This window comes from Bufo bufo, chromosome 4 (assembly GCF_905171765.1).
Source record: "Bufo bufo chromosome 4, aBufBuf1.1, whole genome shotgun sequence".
NCBI classification, from domain to species: Eukaryota; Metazoa; Chordata; class Amphibia; order Anura; family Bufonidae; genus Bufo; species Bufo bufo.
The window spans coordinates 624,608,268-624,633,708 of NC_053392.1; the positions used below are offsets into that span (position 1 = coordinate 624,608,268).

General features: G+C 44.6%; 1 protein-coding gene across 4 annotated transcripts in view; it reads left to right on the plus strand.

Moving 5' to 3' along the window:
• KIF6 (kinesin family member 6) overlaps positions 1-25,441 on the plus strand; it is a 180,154-nt gene that overhangs the window by 140,250 nt on the left and 14,463 nt on the right. For 3 of the 4 annotated variants that reach the window (XM_040430763.1, XM_040430764.1, XM_040430766.1), the window contains 6 exons: positions 4,282-4,332; positions 5,946-6,030; positions 6,229-6,364; positions 11,841-11,902; positions 19,944-20,015; positions 25,236-25,342. In XM_040430763.1, the coding sequence (XP_040286697.1) occupies positions 4,282-4,332; positions 5,946-6,030; positions 6,229-6,364; positions 11,841-11,902; positions 19,944-20,015; positions 25,236-25,342 (513 nt within the window). The remainder of the gene's footprint in view (positions 1-4,281; positions 4,333-5,945; positions 6,031-6,228; positions 6,365-11,840; positions 11,903-19,943; positions 20,016-25,235; positions 25,343-25,441) is intronic. The other variant, XM_040430765.1, reaches the window with a different exon arrangement.

Here is a 25,441-nt window from a genome sequence, read left to right on the forward strand (position 1 = left end):
AGGGGCCCCTCAGAGGAGATATACCGTATGTGTAACCTGTACAGCCGGGGCCCCGCAGAGGAGATATATACCGTATGTGTAACCTGTACGGCAGGGGCCCCGCAGAGCAGATATATACCGTATGTGTAACCTGTACGGCAGGGGCCCCACAGAGCAGATATATATTGTATGTGTAACCTGTACAGCCGGGGCCCCGCAGAGAAGATATATACCGTATCTGTAACCTGTACGGCAGGGGCCCCACAGAGCAGATATATACCGTATGTGTAACCTGTACGGCAGGGGCCCCACAGAGCAGATATATATTGTATGTGTAACCTGTACAGCCGGGGCCCCGCAGAGAAGATATATACCGTATCTGTAACCTGTACGGCAGGGGCCCCACAGAGCAGATATATACCGTATGTGTAACCTGTACGGCAGGGGCCCCACAGAGCAGATATATATTGTATGTGTAACCTGTACAGCCGGGGCCCCACAGAGCAGATATATACCGTATGTGTAACCTGTACGGCAGGGGCCCCACAGAGCAGATATATATTGTATGTGTAACCTGTACAGCCGGGGCCCCGCAGCGGAGATATATATTGTATGTGTAACCTGTACAGCCGGGGCCCCGCAGAGGAGATATATATTGTATGTGTAACCTGTACAGCCGGGGCCCCGCAGAGTAGATATATACTGTATATGTAACCTGTACCGCCGGGGCCCCGCAGAGCAGATATAGACCATATGTGTAACCTGTACGGCAGGGGCCCCACAGAGCAGATATATATTGTATGTGTAACCTGTACAGCCGGGGCCCCGCAGAGGAGATATATACCGTATCTGTAACCTGTACGGCAGGGGCCCCACAGAGCAGATATATACCGTATGTGTAACCTGTACGGCAGGGGCCCCACAGAGCAGATATATATTCTATGTGTAACCTGTACAGCCGCGGCCCCGCAGAGGAGATATATACCGTATGTGTAACCTGTACGGCAGGGGCCCCATAGAGCAGATATATATTGTATGTGTAACCTGTACAGCCGGGGCCCCGCAGAGGAGATATATATTGTATGTGTAACCTGTACAGCCGGGGCCCCGCAGCGGAGATATATATTGTATGTGTAACCTGTACAGCCGGGGCCCCGCAGAGGAGATATATATTGTATGTGTAACCTGTACAGCCGGGGCCCCGCAGAGTAGATATATACTGTATATGTAACCTGTACCGCCGGGGCCCCGCAGAGCAGATATAGACCATATGTGTGACCAGTACAGCCGGGGCCCCACAGAGTAGACAACAGCTGGAGGGCCCCAGGTTGAGCATCCCTGATCTATACTAATGATTCTCATGTAAGGTTGACAATTAGGGTACCTCGGCGCGGTGCGGTCGTGGGGACTTGTTACGTCGCCATGCTGCATACGAGGACCGTGTGGCTGCAGCCGGCTGTAATAACACTGTTTATGGTACGACCACACAGCGCTGTACTGTGGCGCTTGTGACATGGGCGCACTGCGTTCCAGTACCACGTGGTTGTACAGGCCTCAGTGGGCAGTAAGGGTATGTATAGGCGGAGGATTTTGGGCGTAGGTTTCAGCGCTGATTCGGTACCGAAAACCAGGCCAAATCTGTACTGAAACTGCCTCCCATGAAGCCGAGGATTTTAGCCACGTGGTTTAATTTACAGGTCCATTACTGGCGCAGTCACCGCGTAGACTCCTCGCGAGCCTGATCTATTCAGTGGAGCTAGGCCGAGAGTGCGTTCACGTGAAAACCCACGGCAGAAACTGCAGCACAGAGAGCAGGGGCTCATACATTGGCCTTGCACTGGGGCCGTCTACACGTATGTCACCCCGGGACAGGAGCGGAGTACAGGCAGGTTTCATCTTCACTTATCTCCTCTCCTTCTATTATTCAGCCTGTACTTTACTTCTGGGACCACATCGCCTGCACCTTAATCCCCCCAATAAAAGCTGCCTGGCTGAAGACGGACGCCCTGGCGCAGCTGCTATGGCTCCGGACCAGCGCAGTCATTAGAGCCTCAGAGCCATCAGGTTATAGTTCACGTACAGGTAACGGGGCGATGACATCATCATTCCGTCAATACAAGGGACTTCGTAATGAGGAGAATCGGGTATAAAGGAAAATGTGGGGAAGTCATACTCCGCTTCACAGATATTCAAGGGGAGGGGGTCAGCTTCTTCAATCATGAATTGTACTTACATTTAGACATTCGTATCCCAAATGTGGCCACAGCAATGCAAAAAATGGCCCCTAAAAAATCAGTTTAGACACACGGAAATCTGTATTGAATAGTGAGGACCCTCTCTGATAGGACCCCCTCTCAAGCAGGTCTTTCAGCAGTAGGCAGCATACGTACCTTCGGCCATTCCTTCCCCATCAGTTGTGGTGGAGAGGAGTTACTGTATATAAAGCAGTGACCAAACATGGGGGGTCCAGGAGTCAGACCGCAATCTACTAAAACCCATAACTGCTCCTGTGTCCATCACACGAGGGTAGGATGGCTGGTCAGACAAGGGGCACAGCTCTGGGCAGGTGGTCAACGTCTGTAAGGGATTCCTACATAGATGGGACACAAAGGAAAATCTCTGCAGCACCCTGTCATCTACATGATCACTGGCGTCCCAGCTCATGCACCTCCCATGATGTCATCTCCTGATGGTGCTGATATAGTGAACTTGAAAGTTCTCTTTAAAGGCTATGTACACCTTCTTGGGCAATTTTTTTTTTTAATGATTGCGTTTTACTCATTTTGGGCTAAACATTTTTCAATTGGTCTTTATTAAAACAGCCCTTAAGCCTCATTCTTATCAGTAAGAAAAGAACTGAGCTATAATCATTGTTTAGGAGGTCAGAGATAAGGAGCCTGTCAGCTGAGCTGCCTGATGGGAATCTCAAGACTGTACAGAGAAAGGGGCTCAAAATTTTTAATAAAGACCAATTGAAAAAAATTATTTTTAGCTCATAATGAGTACAGTGCAATAATAATAAAAATTCCCCTCAAAGGTATCCATAACCTTAAGGCTTTGGGCTCCTTAAAGGAAACCCGTCACCAGGATTTTGGGTATAGAGCTGAGGACATGGGTTGCTAGATGGCCACTAGCACATCCGCAATACCCAGTCCCCATAGCTCTCTGTGCTTTTATTGTGTATAAAAACCGATTTGATACATATGCAAATTAACCTGAAATGAGTCAGAGCTTGAAAATATGACTCTTCTCTGGTCACACAAGTGAGATATGACTCTTTTATGTTAATTTGCATATGTATCAAATAGTTTTTTTTACACAATAAAAGCACACAGAGCTATGGGGACTGGGTATTGCAGATGTGTTAGCGGCCATCTAGCAACCCATGTCCTCAGCTCTATACCCAAAATCCCGGTGACAGGTTCCCTTTAAGGCTATGTACACATTTGGAGGCAATTTGTTTATGATTGCATTTTACTCATTTTTGGCTAAAAATCATATTTTCAATTGGCCTTTAATAAAAAAAATATTGAGCTGTTCTGTCACACAGGGTTAACAGTTTTTTCTAACTGTGTAACTGGTACTTTAACTTTCACTTTGTGCCGGTCATCTAATAACCCTCTTCTCTAAACTACTGAGAGGTCATAAACACCTATTTAAGCCACATTTATATCAGAAAGATAAGGACTGGGCTATAATGAGTGTTTACAATGTCAGAAGGCAGAGATAAGGAGTCCTTCTGCTCCCCAGATGACGGAAAAGACAGAAAATCCACAGGCAGCTAGTGGAGAATCTCAGCTCTGTACACAAAAAAAGATTCTATATTGATAATAAAGACCAATTGAAAAAAATATTTTTAGCCAAAATGAGTACAATGCAATAATAAAAAAAAATTCTCCCAAAGGTGACCATAGCCTTTAATGGAATTTTTGGAATTTTCTGATTCATCTTAATGCGAAATTAAGAGCAGAATTGGTGCCAAAATGTGTAAATGCGACCTAAACGTCCTTCGTAGATCGTCTGTAGTGTTTGCTTTTGTTTATTAGTTACATCTGTTCCTGAAAAAAGCTGGGTGACAACCAGTATGGTGACCATCATAGTTCCCATAGAAGTGGTCAGCCAGAGCTCGCTGCGGCGATATGATAGAGGAAGGGAAGATCTCTGCACAAATACATTCATATTCAGGAGGACCCTGGATGATCGGCCCAGTGGGGTCTGGTGCCCCTGGATTTGTTGTACTGTGAAAAATGGGGGATCCTCATCTTCTGCGAGTAATTGTTTCTTCTGTGTCTCCCATGGCAGATCATCTGAAGGCGGCGGTAGAGCAGCGGAGGATGCAGCAGGCGGCACTAGGTAAGGTACAGGAGACACCACACCTCATGTGAGGCTCAAGCTTTGGGGCCGCCATCATTCCCTCACATGAATCCCTTCCTACATCTGCAGGGGTCAGCAACCTCCAGCACGCCAGCTGTTGTGGAACTACAATTCTCAGCATGCTCCATTCAGTTCTATGTGAGTCTGGATAACAGCCAAGCAAGTGTGGATGTTGGGAGTCATAGTTTCACCAGAGTTGGAGTGTCGGAGGTTGCTGATCCCTGCTCTAGTGCCCCCTGTAGGTAGCTGACGAGGGATATCCTCCAGATCACAGACCCCATCTGTACAGAGCTGTTTCTGAGTTTTTGCTCCTCGTCAGGACAGGGCAGGGTTCTGGTTGGCTGAGAAGTCCTCGGAAGGTGCTGGTTTTTCCTTGCAGCGATCAGCATAGTGTAGCTGCTGCAGGTCCTCTCATCCGGCCAAACCCTGTCCTGTCCTGATGAGGAGCAGCTGGCTAGAGACTGGCTTCTGGTCTGGCGATATGCCTAGTCACATTCCAAGGCCCGGGAACGGGTCACTGACCTACAGGGCAGCTACCTATAGGTGGCACTAGAGGGACAGTGCTCTGCCTTCTGGAGGGGAGCTGCATACTTAATCCCAGGGGGCATTGCCTGTAAGGCTGGTCATACACATTAGATGAATGTTGGCTGAATCTGCTGATTTCAACAGGACCTGCCGACCATCTAATGTGTACGGGGGTCTCCCAACTGCAGATATCTGGGGAAAGGCAGGTCAGGCAGGTTGAACTGCAAAGTCCAAGCCGTTTGTTGAGAGGAAATAAGTTGCCACCTAAAGAATCTACCCCGCTGCCACTGCTGTCAGGTGACCCCCGCTGCCACTGCTGTCGGGTGACCCCCGCTGCCACTGCTGTCGGGTGACCCCCGCTGCCACTGCTGTCGGGTGACCCCCTCTGCCACTGCTGTCGGGTGACCCCCGCTGCCACTGCTGTCAGGTGACCCCCGCTGCCACTGCTGTCGGGTGACCCCCTCTGCCACTGCTGTCGGGTGACCCCCGCTGCCACTGCTGTCAGGTGACCCCCGCTGCCACTGCTGTCGGGTGACCCCCGCTGCCACTGCTGTCGGGTGACCCCGCTGCCACTGCTGTCGGGTGACCCCCGCTGCCACTGCTCTCGGGTGACCCCCGCTGCCACTGCTCTCAGGTGACCCCCGCTGCCACTGCTCTCAGGTGACCCCCGCTGCCACTGCTCTCAGGTGACCCCCGCTGCCACTGCTCTCAGGTGACCCCCGCTGCCACTCCTCTCAGGTGACCCCCGCTGCCACTGCTCTCAGGTGACCCCCGCTGCCACTGCTCTCAGGTGACCCCCGCTGCCACTGCTCTCAGGTGACCCCCGCTGCCACTGCTCTCAGGTGACCCCCGCTGCCACTGCTCTCAGGTGACCCCCGCTGCCACCGCTCTCAGGTGACCCCCGCTGCCACCGCTCTCAGGTGACCCCCGCTGCCGCCTTCTCCTCGTTGTCTCAGCTCCAGGATGTGTTCGGCCTCCTGGAATCACTGCACCGTTACAATATCTCACTGCCAAGATGGAAACCTCGTCCCTGTCAAAGCATTTATCATCTTGTAAATATCCTCTAGGTGTTTCCAGCTCGTATGAAGACGCAAACAAGTACGATCCGGCAGAGGAAGAGCTGCGGGAGCAGATGGAAGCGGAGAAGAAGCGGTATGCGGGTCTGGGGGGAGGGGTGTAGGGATGGGGACCTAAACAAGACACCTGCCTGCTGAATAAGACATGTATGATGTATGGGGTGAATATATACCAGACCTGCTGAACCAGTACTACTCCCCCCATCATTACTGCTGTGACAGGTTAGAACCGGCCTTATTCCCATGACACTGTGTATCCCCCATTATATCTTAGGTATAAAAGGCTCTTCAGTCGACTCAAAAGCCTTAAGACGGAGATCGAACACCTGCAGCTTCTGCTGGAGAAGGCCAAGGTCAAACTGCAGAAAGACTTTGAGGACTGGTGGTCCCAGGAGGCCGCGGACCTACAGGTACAGCATGACGTCATCAGCTCCTGACGAAGTGACGGTCATCTGCATCGGGAGATGTCACCGCTGATCTCTAGTGATGGATAGGCTGCATTCTCAGTGATGTCACCGCTGATCTCTAATGAATGGATAGGCGGCATTCTCAGTGATGTCACCGCTGATCTCTAGTGAATGGATAGGTGGCATTATCAGTGATGTCACCGCTGATCTCTAGTGAATGGATAGGCTGCATTCTCAGTGATGTCACCGCTGATCTCTAGTGATGGATAGGCGGCATTCTCAGTGATGTCACCGCTGATCTCTAGTGATGGATAGGCTGCATTCTCAGTGATGTCACCGCTGATCTCTAGTGAATGGATAGGCGGCATTCTCAGTGATGTCACCGCTGATCTCTAGTGAATGGATAGGTGGCATTATCAGTGATGTCACCGCTGATCTCTAGTGAATGGATAGGCTGCATTCTCAGTGATGTCACCGCTGATCTCTAGTGATGGATAGGCGGCATTCTCAGTGATGTCACCGCTGATCTCTAGTGATGGATAGGCTGCATTCTCAGTGATGTCACTGCTGATCTCTAGTGAATGGATAGGCTGCATTCTCAGTGATGTCACCGCTGATCTCTAGTGAATGGATAGGCGGCATTCTCAGTGATGTCACCGCTGATCTCTAGTGATGGATAGGCTGCATTCTCAGTGATGTCACCGCTGATCTCTAGTGAATGAATAGGCGTCCTTCTCAGTGATGTCACCGCTGATCTCTAGTGAATGGATAGGCAGCATTCTCAGTGATGTCACCACTGATCTCTAGTGAATGTATAGGCTGCATTCTCAGTGATGTCACCGCTGATCTCTAGTGAATGGATAGGCTGCATTCTCAGTGATGTCACCGCTGATCTCTAGTGAATGGATAGGCTGCATTCTCAGTGATGTCACCGCTGATCTCTAGTGATGGATAGGCTGCATTCTCAGTGATGTCACTGCTGATCTCTAGTGAATGGATAGGCGTCCTTCTCAGTGATGTCACCGCTGATCTCTAGTGATGGATAGGCTGCATTCTCAGTGATGTCACCGCTGATCTCTAGTGAATGTATAGGCTGCATTCTCAGTGATGTCACCGCTGATCTCTAGTGAATGGATAGGCTGCATTCTCAGTGATGTCACCACTGATCTCTAGTGATGGATAGGCAGCATTCTCAGTGATGTCACCGCTGATCTCTAGTGATGGATAGGCTGCATTCTCAGTGATGTCACTGCTGATCTCTAGTGAATGGATAGGCGTCCTTCTCAGTGATGTCACCGCTGATCTCTAGTGATGGATAGGCTGCATTCTCAGTGATGTCACCGCTGATCTCTAGTGAATGGATAGGCGTCCTTCTCAGTGATGTCACCGCTGATCTCTAGTGATGGCTAGGCGGCATTTTCAGTGATGTCACCGCTGATCTCTAGTGATGGATAGGCTGCATTCTCAGTGATGTCACCGCTGATCTCTAGTGAATGGATAGGCGTCCTTCTCAGTGATGTCACCGCTGATCTCTAGTGATGGATAGGCTGCATTCTAAGTGATGTCACTGCTGATCTCTAGTGAATGGATAGGCTGCATTCTCAGTGATGTCACCGCTGATCTCTAGTGAATGGATAGGCGGCATTCTCAGTGATGTCACCGCTGATCTCTAGTGATGGATAGGCTGCATTCTCAGTGATGTCACCGCTGATCTCTAGTGAATGAATAGGCGTCCTTCTCAGTGATGTCACCGCTGATCTCTAGTGAATGGATAGGCAGCATTCTCAGTGATGTCACCACTGATCTCTAGTGAATGTATAGGCTGCATTCTCAGTGATGTCACCGCTGATCTCTAGTGAATGGATAGGCTGCATTCTCAGTGATGTCACCGCTGATCTCTAGTGAATGGATAGGCTGCATTCTCAGTGATGTCACCGCTGATCTCTAGTGATGGATAGGCTGCATTCTCAGTGATGTCACTGCTGATCTCTAGTGAATGGATAGGCGTCCTTCTCAGTGATGTCACCGCTGATCTCTAGTGATGGATAGGCTGCATTCTCAGTGATGTCACCGCTGATCTCTAGTGAATGTATAGGCTGCATTCTCAGTGATGTCACCGCTGATCTCTAGTGAATGGATAGGCTGCATTCTCAGTGATGTCACCACTGATCTCTAGTGATGGATAGGCAGCATTCTCAGTGATGTCACCGCTGATCTCTAGTGATGGATAGGCTGCATTCTCAGTGATGTCACTGCTGATCTCTAGTGAATGGATAGGCGTCCTTCTCAGTGATGTCACCGCTGATCTCTAGTGATGGATAGGCTGCATTCTCAGTGATGTCACCGCTGATCTCTAGTGAATGGATAGGCGTCCTTCTCAGTGATGTCACCGCTGATCTCTAGTGATGGCTAGGCGGCATTTTCAGTGATGTCACCGCTGATCTCTAGTGATGGATAGGCTGCATTCTCAGTGATGTCACCGCTGATCTCTAGTGAATGGATAGGCGTCCTTCTCAGTGATGTCACCGCTGATCTCTAGTGATGGATAGGCTGCATTCTAAGTGATGTCACCGCTGATCTCTAGTGATGGATAGGCGTCCTTCTCAGTGATGTCACCGCTGATCTCTAGTGATGGATAGGCTGCATTCTAAGTGATGTCACCGCTGATCTCTAGTGATGGATAGGCTGCATTCTCAGTGATGTCACCGCTGATCTCTGGTGAATGGATAGGCTGCATTCTCAGTGATGTCACCGCTGATCTCTAGTGAATGGATAGGCTGCATTCTCAGTGATGTCACCGCTGATCTCTAGTGATGGATAGGCTGCATTCTCAGTGATGTCACCGCTGATCTCTAGTGAATGGATAGGCGTCCTTCTCAGTGATGTCACCGCTGATCTCTAGTGATGGATAGGCTGCATTCTAAGTGATGTCACCGCTGATCTCTAGTGAATGGATAGGCGTCCTTCTCAGTGATGTCACCGCTGATCTCTAGTGATGGATAGGCTGCATTCTAAGTGATGTCACCGCTGATCTCTAGTGATGGATAGGCTGCATTCTCAGTGATGTCACCGCTGATCTCTGGTGAATGGATAGGCTGCATTCTCAGTGATGTCACCGCTGATCTCTAGTAATGGATAGGCTGCATTCTCAGTGATGTCACCGCTGATCTCTAGTGATGGATAGGCTGCATTCTCAGTGATGTCACCGCTGATCTCTAGTTAATGGATAGGCTGCATTCTCAGTGATGTCACCGCTGATCTCTAGTGATGGATAGGCTGCATTCTCAGTGATGTCACCGCTGATCTCTAGTGAATGGATAGGCTGCATTCTCAGTGATGTCACCGCTGATCTCTAGTGAATGGATAGGCGGCATTCTCAGTGATGTCACCGCTGATCTCTAGTGAATGGATAGGCGGCATTCTCAGTGATGTCACCGCTGATCTCTGGTGAATGGATAGGCGGCATTCTCAGTGATGTCACCGCTGATCTCTAGTGATGGATAGGCTGCATTCTCAGTGATGTCACCGCTGATCTCTAGTGATGGATAGGCGGCATTCTCAGTGATGTCACCGCTGATCTCTAGTGATGGATAGGCGGCATTCTCAGTGATGTCACCGCTGATCTCTAGTGATGGATAGGCTGCATTCTCAGTGATGTCACCGCTGATCTCTAGTGAATGGATAGGCTGCATTCTCAGTGATGTCACCACTGATCTCTAGTGATGGATAGGCAGCATTCTCAGTGATGTCACCGCTGATCTCTAGTGATGGATAGGCTGCATTCTCAGTGATGTCACTGCTGATCTCTAGTGAATGGATAGGCGTCCTTCTCAGTGATGTCACCGCTGATCTCTAGTGATGGATAGGCTGCATTCTCAGTGATATCACCGCTGATCTCTAGTGAATGGATAGGCGTCCTTCTCAGTGATGTCACCGCTGATCTCTAGTGATGGCTAGGCGGCATTTTCAGTGATGTCACCGCTGATCTCTAGTGATGGATAGGCTGCATTCTCAGTGATGTCACCGCTGATCTCTAGTGAATGGATAGGCGTCCTTCTCAGTGATGTCACCGCTGATCTCTAGTGATGGATAGGCTGCATTCTAAGTGATGTCACCGCTGATCTCTAGTGATGGATAGGCTGCATTCTCAGTGATGTCACCGCTGATCTCTGGTGAATGGATAGGCGGCATTCTCAGTGATGTCACCGCTGATCTCTAGTGATGGATAGGCTGCATTCTAAGTGATGTCACCGCTGATCTCTAGTGATGGATAGGCTGCATTCTCAGTGATGTCACTGCTGATCTCTAGTGAATGGATAGGCTGCATTCTCAGTGATGTCACCGCTGATCTCTAGTAATGGATAGGCTGCATTCTCAGTGATGTCACCGCTGATCTCTAGTAATGGATAGGCTGCATTCTCAGTGATGTCACCGCTGATCTCTAGTGAATGGATAGGCTGCATTCTCAGTGATGTCACCGCTGATCACTAGTGAATGGATAGGCTGCATTCTCAGTGATGTCACCGCTGATCTCTAGTGAATGGATAGGCGGCATTCTCAGTGATGTCACCGCTGATCTCTAGTGATGGATAGGCGGCATTCTCAGTGATGTCACCGCTGATCTCTAGTGAATGGATAGGCTGCATTCTCAGTGATGTCACCGCTGATCTCTAGTGAATGGATAGGCGGCATTCTCAGTGATGTCACCGCTGATCTCTAGTGATGGATAGGCAGCATTCTCAGTGATGTCACCGCTGATCTCTAGTGAATGGATAGGCTGCATTCTCAGTGATGTCACCGCTGATCTCTAGTGAATGGATAGGCGGCATTCTCAGTGATGTCACCGCTGATCTCTGGTGAATGGATAGGCGGCATTCTCAGTGATGTCACCGCTGATCTCTAGTGATGGATAGGCTGCATTCTCAGTGATGTCACCGCTGATCTCTAGTGATGGATAGGCGGCATTCTCAGTGATGTCACCGCTGATCTCTAGTGATGGATAGGCGGCATTCTCAGTGATGTCACCGCTGATCTCTAGTGATGGATAGGCGGCATTCTCAGTGATGTCACCGCTGATCTCTAGTGATGGATAGGCGGCATTGGTGCTCCTGTGAGAGCCGTGGCCTTCTCCGTGCTCACCAAGTACAGCGCCGTACATTGTATAGTGGCCGTGCTTGGTATCGCACTCACCTCCATTCATTACAATGGGGCTGAGCAGCTCCGACGCCACGTGGACGATTTATGATGACATCGCTGGGCTGCTGCGAGCGCCGCTGCCTTCAAGAAACAGCTGATCGGCGGAGGTCCTGGGTGTCGGACCCCCACCGATCACATACTGATGACCTATCCAGAGAATAGGAGATCAGTATTTAAATCTCAGAAAACCCCTTTAACCCTACCTGAGATAAGCACACGTGCTGCCTTATTCATCAGACGACTCATAGTAACTGATTGTTTTATCATTTTTCTTCTCTTCCAGCAGAATCCGCCAGACGTAGACGCGCGCAGTGCTCAGTCACCTCTCCTGCAGCACGTACACAGGTACTCAGCAGCATACATCACCTGCAACCAGCCATAACGGCTATTAGAAGAATAATGCCAAAGTGTTAGACCACCTATGACCATATTACCAGTACCATCAAAGCTCCCCCCGGCGCCTGTAGTCCTGGTCCCATTCAGGATTTAGTTCCTGGTTCTTGAAAATAAAATCATCACAATAATTGTTATAAACTTATCACAAGCTCTGCCTTTATGAATAGTGATAAACCTGCACATTTTCTCTCTTGGCCCTTGAATCCATATTATACAGAAGGATGAAATGGCACAGCGGGTGCAACTTCTCATGGTGCCAGCGTCTACATTCATGCCCAGTCATACTGTATATGGATAGCGGCAGCTGTTTACAACACAGCCTGCAAATCTCACCAATTCTGCATCGCTTCATGATGAAGACCCCTGGATACTCGGAACTAGTGAGGAGAACCGAGCAGCTGGAAGTAGTTAATTATTTGACATGATACAAATTAAATAAAACATTATGAAAAAATTATATATAAAACCTTGACCTTTGCACATAACTAAATTCCTCACTAGAGTATAACAACTATAATCATACCCACCATATACAAGAATATAACTACTATAATACTGCTCCCATGTACAAGAATATAACTACTATAATACTGCTCCTATGTACAAGAATATAACTACTATAATACTGCTCCCATGTACAAGAATATAACTACTATAATACTGCTCCTATGTACAAGAATATAACTACTATAATACTGCTCCTATGTACAAGAATATAACTACTATAATACTGCTCCTATGTACAAGAATATAACTACTATAATACTGCCTCCTATGTACAAGAATATAACTACTATAATACTGCCTCCTATGTACAAGAATATAACTACTATAATACTGCCTCCTATGTACAAGAATATAACTACTATAATACCTCTCCTATGTACAAGAATATAACTACTATAATACTGCTCCTATGTGCAAGGATATCACTACTATAATACTGCCTCCTATGTACAAGAATATAACTACTATAATACTGCTCCTATGTACAAGAATATAACTACTATAATACTGCTCCTATGTACAAGAATATAACTACTATAATACTGCCTCCTATGTACAAGAATATAACTACTATAATACTGCCTCCTATGTACAAGAATATAACTACTATAATACTGCCTCCTATGTACAAGAATATAACTACTATAATACTGCTCCTATGTACAAGAATATAACTACTATAATACTGCTCCTATGTACAAGAATATAACTACTATAATACTGCTCCTATGTACAAGAATATAACTACTATAATACTGCTCCTATGTACAAGAATATAACTACTATAATACTGCTCCTATGTACAAGAATATAACTACTATAATACTGCCTCCTATGTACAAGAATATAACTACTATAATACTGCCTCCTATGTACAAGAATATAACTACTATAATACTGCCTCCTATGTACAAGAATATAACTACTATAATACTGCTCCTATGTACAAGAATATAACTACTATAATACTGCTCCTATGTACAAGAATATAACTACTATAATACTGCTCCTATGTACAAGAATATAACTACTATAATACTGCTCCTATGTACAAGAATATAACTACTATAATACTGCTCCTCTGTATAAGAATATAACTACTATAATACTGCTCCTATGTACAAGAATATAACTACTATAATACTGCTCCTATGTGCAAGGATATCACTACTATAATACTGCCTCCTATGTACAAGAATATAACTACTATAATACCTCTCCTATGTACAAGAATATAACTACTATAATACTGCTCCTATGTGCAAGGATATCACTACTATAATACTGCCTCCTATGTACAAGAATATAACTACTATAATACCTCTCCTATGTACAAGAATATAACTACTATAATACTGCCTCCTATGTACAAGAATATAACTACTATAATACTGCCTCCTATGTACAAGAATATAGCTACTATAATACTGCTCCTATGTACAAGAATAGTATAACTACTATAATACTGCTCCTATGTACAAGAATATAACTACTATAATACTGCTCCTATATACCAGAATATAACTACTATAATACTGCTCCTATGTACAAGAATATAACTACTATAATACTGCCTCCTATGTACAAGAATATAACTACTATAATACTGCCTCCTATGTACAAGAATATAACTACTATAATACTGCTCCTATGTACAAGAATATAACTACTATAATACTGCTTCCTATGTACAAGAATATAACTACTATAATACTGCTCCTATGTAGAGGAATATAACTACTATAATACTGCTCCTATGTACAAGAATATAACTACTATAATACTGCTCCTATGTACAAGAATATAACTACTATAATACTGCTCCTATGTACAAGAATATAACTACTATAATACTGCCTCCTATGTACAAGAATATAACTACTATAATACTACTGCTATGTACAAGAATATAACTACTATAATACTGCCTCCTATGTACAAGAATATAACTACTATAATACTGCTCCTATGTACAAGAATATAACTACTATAATACTGCTCCTATGTACAAGAATATAACTACTATAATACTTCTCCTATGTACAAGAATATAACTACTATAATACTGCCTCCTATGTACAAGGATATAACTACTATAATACTGCTCCTATGTACAAGAATATAACTACTATAATACTGCTCCTATGTACAGGAATATAACTACTATAATACTGTTCCTATGTACAAGAATATAACTACTATAATACTCCCCCTATGTACAAGAATATAACTACTATAATACTGCTCCTATGTACAGGAATATAACTACTATAATACTGCTCCTATGTACAAGAATATAACTACTATAATACTGCTCCTATGTACAAGAATATAAGTACTATAATACTGCCTCCTATGTACAAGAATATAACTACTATAATACTGCTCCTATGTACAAGAATATAACTACTATAATACTGCTCCTATGTACAAGAATATAACTACTATAATACTGCTCCTATGTACAAGAATATAACTACTATAATACTGCTCCTATATACATGAATATAACTACTATAATACTGCTCCTATGTACAAGAATATAACTACTATAATACTGCTCCTATGTACAAGAATATAACTACTATAATACTGCTCCTATATACAAGAATATAACTACTATAATACTGCCTCCTATGTACAAGAATATAACTACTATAATACTGCCTCCTATGTACAAGGATATAACTACTATAATACTGCTCCTATGTACAAGAATATAACTACTATAATACTACTGCTATGTACAAGAATATAACTACTATAATACTGCCTCCTATGTACAAGAATATAACTACTATAATACTGCTCCTATGTACAAGAATATAACTACTATAATACTGCTCCTATGTACAAGAATATAACTACTATAATACTTCTCCTATGTACAAGAATATAACTACTATAATACTGCCTCCTATGTACAAGGATATAACTACTATAATACTGCTCCTATGTACAGGAATATAACTACTATAATACTGCTCCTATGTACAAGAATATAACTACTATAATACTGCTCCTATGTACAAGAATATAAGTACTATAATACTGCCTCCTATGTACAAGAATATAACTACTATAATACTGCCTCCTATGTACAAGAATATAACTACTATTATACTGCTCCTATGTACAAGAATATAACTACTATAATACTGCTCCTATGTACAAGAATATAACTACTATAATACTACTGCTATGTACAAGAATATAACTACTATAATACTGCCTCCTATGTACAAGAATATAACTACTATAATACTGCTCCTATGTACAAGAATATAACTACTATAATACTGCTCCTATGTACAAGAATATAACTACTATAATACTTCTCCTATGTACAAGAATATAACTACTATAATACTGCCTCCTATGTACAAGGATATAACTACTATAATACTGCTCCTATGTACAGGAATATAACTACTATAATACTGCTCCTATGTACAAGAATATAACTACTATAATACTGCTCCTATGTACAAGAATATAAGTACTATAATACTGCCTCCTATGTACAAGAATATAACTACTATAATACTGCTCCTATGTACAAGAATATAACTACTATAATACTGCTCCTATGTACAAGAATATAACTACTATAATACTGCTCCTATATACAAGAATATAACTACTATAATACTGCCTCCTATGTACAAGAATATAACTACTATAATACTGCTCCTATGTACAAGAATATAACTACTATAATACTGCTCCTATATACAAGAATATATCTACTATAATACTGCTCCTATGTACAAGAATATAACTACTATAATACTGCTCCTATGTACAGGAATATAACTACTATAATACTGCTCCTATGTACAAGAATATAACTACTATAATACTGCTCCTATGTACAAGAATATAACTACTATAATACTGCCTCCTATGTACAAGAATATAACTACTATAATACTGCTCCTATGTACAAGAATATAAGTACTATAATACTGCTCCTATGTACAAGAATATAACTACTATAATACTGCTCCTATGTACAAGAATATAACTACTATAATACTGCTCCTATGTACAAGAATATAACTACTATAATACTGCTCCTATGTACAAGAATATAACTACTATAATACTGCTCCTATGTACAAGAATATAACTACTATAATACTGCTCCTATGTATAAGAATATAACTACTATAATACTGCTCCTATGTACAAGAATATAACTACTATAATACTGCTCCTATATACAAGAATATAACTACTATAATACTGCTCCTATGTACTAGAATATAACTACTATAATACTACTCCTATGTACAAGAATATAACTACTATAATACTGCTCCTATGTACAAGAATATAACTACTATAATACTGCTCCTATGTACAAGAATATAACTACTATAATACTGCTCCTATGTACAAGAATATAACTACTATAATACTGCGTCCTATGTACAAGAATATAACTACTATAATACTGCTCCTATGTACAAGAATATAACTACTATAATACTGCTCCTATGTACAGGAATATAACTACTATAGTACTGCTCCTATGTACAGGAATATAAATACTATAATACTGCTCCTATGTACAGGAATATAACTACTATAATACTGCTCTTATGTACAAGAATATAACTACTATAATACTGCTCCTATGTACAGGAATATAACTACTATAATACTACGTAATGGTGATTGACCGGGGGGAGGGGGATGGGGGTTTGGCGGTTCTTTGGCTAGTCAGTCTTTATATCAGTCTTATTACGGTGTCGGTTTAAGTTTGCGGTATTCTTTCATACCTATAGGAAAGGTAAGTACTTTTTATAGAGAGGTGTGAGATGGTTGGGGCTTTTGTTGCCCATGATTCTGTGCCCATAGCCTCTGCGGTGTTCGCGGTGCCCTGTATTATTATTTCCTTTGGGATTGCGGGGTGAGCACTGACATGGCTTTCACTCTTGGGCATGAGGGGTTGGGGTGTCACCACATGGCGGGGGGTTCCCGGCAGCAGCAGCACAGAGGATTTTATGGGGAGTGTCGTCATGAATCCTGCAGTTTCTTAGACTTTGCACGTTCTTCTCCCTGTGTACAGGGACATGTAGACATTGGGGCGCCGCCCTGCACCTCCTTTATGGGGGAGTAGACCATGAGCCCCCCTATATCCTGCACTCTCCCATGTTACATATCTGCTGCTTCCATTATGGTGGCGGTATGTTCATAGCAGAGCGACCTCCGCATACAGCCTCACCACAGCAGATGAGCTTAGCAGATGTGGAGTACAAGCCTCAGCGGAGCCTGGGGGATTCCTCAGGAAAGTGCTCCTGCTCGCTCCCAGCCGTGGTGTTAATTAGCTAACATTTCATAGCGTCCTTACGCTTTATCCATATAATCCGCCAGCGGCCGCTCGCCTATTGTGGGCAGGCCTCGCGTCTCGTATATCTGCCTCCCTCATAGAAATCACTATCTGTACTACTGAGGCCGCGGGGTACAGAGCTGCACATCTGAACCTCGCCTCTCACTGCTGGAACCTGCGCTACATCCTGAGTCATTCTCCACTGATATCCAAACTGCAGTCAGTATTCTAATACTCCAATCACATCCAAAGCTGCATTCAGTATTATAATACTCCAATCACATCCACACTGCATTCAGTATTCTAATACTCTAGTCGCATCAAAACTGCATTTAGTATTCTAATACTCCAATCACATCCAAAGCTGCATTCAGTATTCTAATATTCTAGTCGCATCAAAACGGCATTTAGTATTATAATACTCCAATAACATCCAAAGCTGCATTCAGTATTATAATACTCCAATCACATCCACACCACATTCAGTATTCTAATACTCCAATAACATCCAAAGCTGCATTCAGTATTCTAATACTCCAATCACATCCAAAGCTGCATTCAGTATTATAATACTCCAATCACATCCACACCGCATTCAGTATTCTAATACTCCAATCACATCCAAAGCTGCTTTCAGTATTCTAATACTCCAATCACATCCAAAGCTGCATTCAATATTCTAATACTCTAGTCGCATCAAAACTGCATTTAGTATTATAATACTCCAATAACATCCAAAGCTGCATTCAGTATTCTAATACTCTAGTCGCATCAAAACTGCATTTAGTATTCTAATTCTTTAGTCACATCCACATCCATAGCTGCATTCATAGTACAATCATCCAGTCACACCCAATGCTGCATTCATAATGCTGATACTCCAATCACATCCAGAGCTGAATTTATAAATCTAATACTCCGTTCACATCTGAAGCTGTATTAATATTTCCATTGCACTAGTTTCATCCAAAGTTGCAGTCATAGTGCCAATAATCCAGTAACATCCAAGGCTGCATTTATAATACTAATTCTCCGGTCACATCTGAAGCTGCATTAATTATTCTTATACTCCTGTCACATCTGAAGCTGTATTATAATTCTAATACCCTGGTCACTTTCAGAGCTGCATTAATAAATCTAATACTCTGAACACATCTGAAGCTGTATTAATATTTCTATTGCACAAGTTACATATAAAGTTACAGTGATAGTACCGATAATCCAGTAACATCCAAAGCTGCATTTATAATTCTAGTACTCCGGTCACATCCAGTGCTACATTCATAATTCTAATGCTCGCATACAGAGCTGCATTTATAATTCTAATACTCCGGTCACATCTGAAGCTGTATTAATATTTCTATTACACTAGTTACATCCAAAGTTGCAGTGATAGTACCAATAGTACAGTAACATCCAAAGCTGTATTTATAATTCTAATACTCTTGTCACATCCAAAGCTGCATTCATAATTCGATTACACTAGTTATATCCAACTCTGCAGCAATAGTACTTTAAATCCAGTAACATCCAAAGCTGCATCCTTAATGCCAATAATCCTTTATGTAAAGCTGTGCTCGTAATTGTAATACTCCGTTCACATCCAGATCTGGATTTATTATTACAATACTCCAAGCACATCCAGAGCTGCATTCTTTACCCTTATGTGCCAGTTAAATTGAGAACTGCATTTTACAGCTTGTACAAACCATTTATAATTCGTATACTCTAGCCACAGCCAGAGCTGCTTTTGTAATGTTTATACACAAATCACTTCCAGCGCTGCTTTCACAATTCATTTACTCAAGTTGCATCCAGAGCTGCATTCATAATTTTTATGACCCCCTCTTCCTGGTTTTCCAACGCCCTGAACACCCCGGGAGGGAAACGTTGGGCACAGGGGAGGCCGAGATAATAGTGAGTAATCTATAGATTAGAGTGGACCTCTCCTGCCACCCAGTGGCTAATGTCAGGTACTGCAGGTGCTGATGCAGCTGGAGGCTATAGGCAGACAGTTGATAGGAATGTACATGGGGATCAGTAATCTAATGATTCTGCTGACACCTGGACGACCTCACTTATTTACTCCGCCCGCGACATGTGGAATTTCACACTTTTCAGCCTCTGACTCTTCACCTTCTACAGTATTTCAGATAACGCCGATCCAGCCAACAGCAGCCGCCCCAGGAGCATCCAGAGGCCGGCGACAGGCGAAAGGTAAGAGCAGACTCCACTGCCTCTACCCTGTACCCACAGATAACATAAACCTGACACCCTGCTTCTACTGCCACTCCGCCTTCTATGATGGAGTCAATAGGTGGAGGCCGGAGCCAAACCTCAGTCCCATCATCCGGAACCAATCCTCAGTCTCATTATCCGGAGCCAAACCTCCATCCCATCATCTGGAACCAAATTTCAGTCCCATTATCTGAAACTAAACGTCAGTCCCATCATCTGGAACCAAACATCAGTCCCATCATCTGGAACCAAACGTCAGTCCCATCATCTGGAGCCAAACCTCCATCCCATCATCTGGAGCCAAACCCCCATCCCATCATCTGGAACCAAACCTCAGTCCCATCATCTGGAACCAAACCTCAGTCCCATCATCTGGAACCAAACCTCAGTCCCATCATCTGGAACCAAACCTCAGTCCCATCATCTGGAACCAAACCTCAGTCCCATCATCTGGAACCAAACCTCAGTCCCATCATCTGGAACCAAACATCAGTCCCATCATCTCGAACCAAACCTCAGTCCCATTATCTCGAACCAAACCTCAGTCCCATCATCTCGAACCAAACCTCAGTCCCATCTTCTGGAACCAAACCTCTGTCCCATCTTCTGGAACTAAACCTCTGTCCCATCTTCTGGAACCAAACCTCAGTCCCATCATCTGGAACTAATCCTCAATCCCATCATCCCAAGTGCACAGATCTCACTCTGTGCAAAAATCTGACTCTGCTCACAGCCTATAGAATCATCTGTGAGTGCATTTAACCAGAAGAGGTCATACAGACTTCCTATAAGCTGAGATACAAGGGGCTGTTCCTCAGTCCTATCATCTGGAACCAACCCTCAGTCCCATCATCCAGAACTAATCCACAGTCCTATCCTCCGGAACCAAACCTCAGTCCCATCATCTGGATCCAAACCTTGGTCCCATCTTCTGGAACTAAACCTCAGTCCCATCATCTGGAACCAAAACTCAGTCCCATCATCTGGAACCAGTCCTCAGCCCCATCACCCGGAACCAAACTTAAATTCCATCATCTAGAGCCAAACCTCAGTCCCATCATCCGGAGCCAAACCTCAGTCCCATCATCCGGAGCCAAACCTCAGTCCCATCATCTGGAACCAAACCTCAGTCCCATCATCTGGAACCAAACCTCAGTCCCATCATCTGGAACCAAACCTCAGTCCCATCACCTGGAACCAAACCTCAGTCCCATCATCTGGAACCAAACCTCAGTCCCATCATCTGGAACCAAACCTCAGTCCCATCATCTGGAACCAAACGTCAGTCCCATCATCTGGAACCAAACGTCAGTCCCATCATCTGGAACCAAACGTCAGTCCCATCATCTGGAACCAAACGTCAGTCCCATCATCTGGAACCAAACGTCAGTCCCATCATCTGGAACCAAACGTCAGTCCCATCATCTGGAACCAAACGTCAGTCCCATCATCTGGAACCAAACGTCAGTCCCATCATCTGGAACCAAACGTCAGTCCCATCATCTGGAACCAAACGTCAGTCCCATCATCTGGAACCAAACGTCAGTCCCATCATCTGGAACCAAACGTCAGTCCCATCATCTGGAACCAAACGTCAGTCCCATCATCTGGAACCAAACGTCAGTCCCATCATCTGGAACCAAACGTCAGTCCCATCATCTGGAACCAAACGTCAGTCCCATCATCTGGAACCAAACGTCAGTCCCATCATCTGGAACCAAACGTCAGTACCATCTTCTGGAACCAAACCTCAGTCCCATCATCTGGAACCAAACGTCAGTCCCATCATCTGGAACCAAACGTCAGTCCCATCATCTGGAACCAAACGTCAGTCCCATCTTCTGGAACCAAACCTCAGTCCCATCATCTGGAACCAAACCTCAGTCCCATCATCCTGAGCCAAATCTTAGTCCCATCATCTGGAACCAAACCTCAGTCCCATCATCTGGAACCAAACCTGAGTCCCATCTTCTGGAACCAAACCTCTGTCCCATCATCTGGAACCAAACCTGAGTCCCATCTTCTGGAACCAAACCTCTGTCCCATCATCTGCAACTAAACCTAAATCCCATCATCCCAAGTGCACAGATCTCACTCTGTGCTAAAATCTGACTCTGCACTCACAGGTGATTCTATAGGCTGTGAGCAGTTAACCAGAAGAGGTCATACAGACATCCTGTAAACTGAGATACAAGGGGCTGTTCCTCAGTCCCATCATCCAGAACTAATCCACAGTCCCATCTTCTGGAACCAAACCTCAGTCCCATCTTCTGGAACCAAACCTCAGTCCCATCATCTGGAACCAAACCTCAGTCCCATCATCCAGAACTAATCCACAGTCCTATCATCCGAAACCAAACCTCAGTCCCATCGTCTGGAACCAAACCTCTGTCCCATCATCTGGAACTAAACCTCAATCCCATCATCCCAAGTGCACAGATCTCACTCTGTGCTAAAATCTGACTTTGCTCACAGCCTAAAGAATCACCTGTGAGTGCAGTTAACTAGAAGAGGTCATACAGACATCCAGTAAGCTGAGATACAAGGGGCTATTTGCAGAGACCTCACACTGCTTTAGCTGTTTCTTTGCAGCTAGTCACTTGGAGGTGACACAGTGGTCAGTGACCACAGAGGTCCTTCATGTCACCTACAGCACAACTGTAGAGGCAAGAACCCTTTAAACCAGTGTTTCCCAACCAGTGTGCCTCCAGCTGTTGCAAAACTACACCTCCCAGCATGCCCGCACAGCCAAATGCAGTCCGGGCATGCTGGGAGTTGTAGTTTTGCAACAGCTGGAGGCACGCTGGTTGGGAAACACTGCTTTAAACAACTCTTTATATCTCAGTTTACAAGTCCACGGTCAGTCTTTGTTTTAAAGATGCTGATTCTGATACATACTCACTATATACAGATTATACAGCCACCACTAGGGGGAGCTTACTACATATAGATTATACAGCCACCACTAGGGGGAGCTCACTACATACAGATTATACAGTCACCACTAGAGGGAGCTCACTACATACAGATTATACAGCCACCACTAGAGGGAGCTCGCTACATACAGATTATACAGCTGCCACTAGAGGGATCTCACTGCATACAGATTATACAGCCACCACTAGAGAGAGCTCACTACATACAGATTATACAGCCACCACTAGGGGGAGCTCACTACATACAGATTATACGGCCACCACTAGGGGGAGCTCACTACATACAGATTATACAGCCACCACAAGAGGGAGCTCACTACATACAGATCATACAGCCACCACTAGAGGGAGCTCACTACATACAGATTATACAGCCACCACTAGAGGGAGCTCACTACATACAGATTATACAGCCACCACTAGAGGGAGCTCACTACATACAGTTTATACAGCCACCACTAGAGGGAGCTCACTACATACAGATTATACAGCCACCACTAGAGGGAGCTCACTACATACAGATTATACGGCCACCACTAGGGGGAGCTCACTACATGCAGATTATACATCCACCACTAGGGGGAGCTCACTACATACAGATTATACAGCCACCACTAGGGGGAGCTCAATACATACAGATTATACAGCCACCACTAGAGGGAGCTCACTACATACAGATTATACAGCCACCACTAGAGGGATCTCACTACATACAGATTATACAGCCACCACTAGAGGGAGCTCACTACATACAGATTATACAGCCACCACTAGGGTGATCTCACTACATACAGATTATACAGCCACTACTAGAGAGAGCGCACTACATACAGTTTATACAGCCACCACTAGAGGAAGCTCACTACATACAGATTATACAGCCACCACTAGAGGGATCTCACTACATACAGATTATACAGCCACCACTAGAGGGAGCTCACTACATACAGCTTATACAACCACCACTAGGGGGAGCTCACTACATACAGATTATACAGCCACCACTAGAGGGAGCTCACTACATACAGATTATACAGCCACCACTAGGGTGATCTCACTACATACAGATTATACAGCCACTACTAGAGAGAGCGCACTACATACAGCTTATACAGCCACCACTAGAGGAAGCTCACTACATACAGATTATACAGCCACCACTAGAGGGAGCTCACTACATACAGATTATACAGCCACCACTAGAGGGATCTCACTACATACAGATTATACAGCCACCACTAGAGGGAGCTCATTACATACAGATTATACAGTCACCACTAGAGGGAGCTCATTACATACAGATTAAACAGCCACCACTAGAGGGAGCTCACTACATACAGTTTATACAACCACCACTAGGGGGAGCTCACTACATACAGATTATACAGTCACCACTAGAGGGAGCTCACTGCATACAGATTATACAGCCACCACTAGGAAGAGCTCACGACATACCGATTATACAGCCACCACTGGAGGGAGCTCACTACATACAGATCATACAGCCACCACTAGAGGGAGCTCACTACATACAGATTATACAGCCACCACTAGAGGGAGCTCACTACATACAGATTATACAGCCACCACTAGAGGGAGCTCACTACATACAGATTATACAGTCACCACTAGAGGGAGCTCACTACATACAGATTATACAGTCACCACTAGAGGGAGCTCACTACATACAGATTATACAGTCACCACTAGAGGGAGCTCACTACATACAGATTATACAGTCACCACTAGAGGGAGCTCACTACATACAGATTATACAGTCATCACTAGAGGGAGCTCACTGCATACAGATTATACAGCCACCACTAGAGGGAGCTCACCACATACAGATTATACAGCCACCACTAGAGGGAACTCACTACATACAGATTATACAGCCACCACTAGAGGGAGCTCACTACATACAGATCATACAGCCACCACTGGAGGGAGCTCACTACATACAGATTATACAACCACCACTAGGGGGAGCTCACGACATACAGATTATTAAGTCTTCAGCGAGCTCCCCTAGTGGTGGCTGCAATTTTAGTTCTATCATGTACTTTTATAAGAAGTTGGATTTTCAGCTCTTTAACTGAAAAATCAGCCCCATCCACTAAGGATTTTATGATATTAATCAGCACAGAATTTTGACTTTAGAACAATATGATGTTGAAAGGTGACCTTCATATAAAAACCAGTGTAACATGTAACCTTCTCCGTATATAAATGACTCTTCTGTCGTATTGTGTGGTCGTTTCAGGGCTTCCCGCTGCGCAGACACCCCCATCCCGCTCACAGGCGACAGCCAGACTGACGCAGATATCCTGGCCTTTGTCAGAGCGCGGCAGAACCTGCTGACCAGAAAAGGTAACATCAGGTGTCCTCCAATATGGCTGCTGTTAAAGGGACTGCCACCCAGCTTTTCTACAGTCCTGATCGGTATATGGGCCTAGTCCTCTCCCCGAT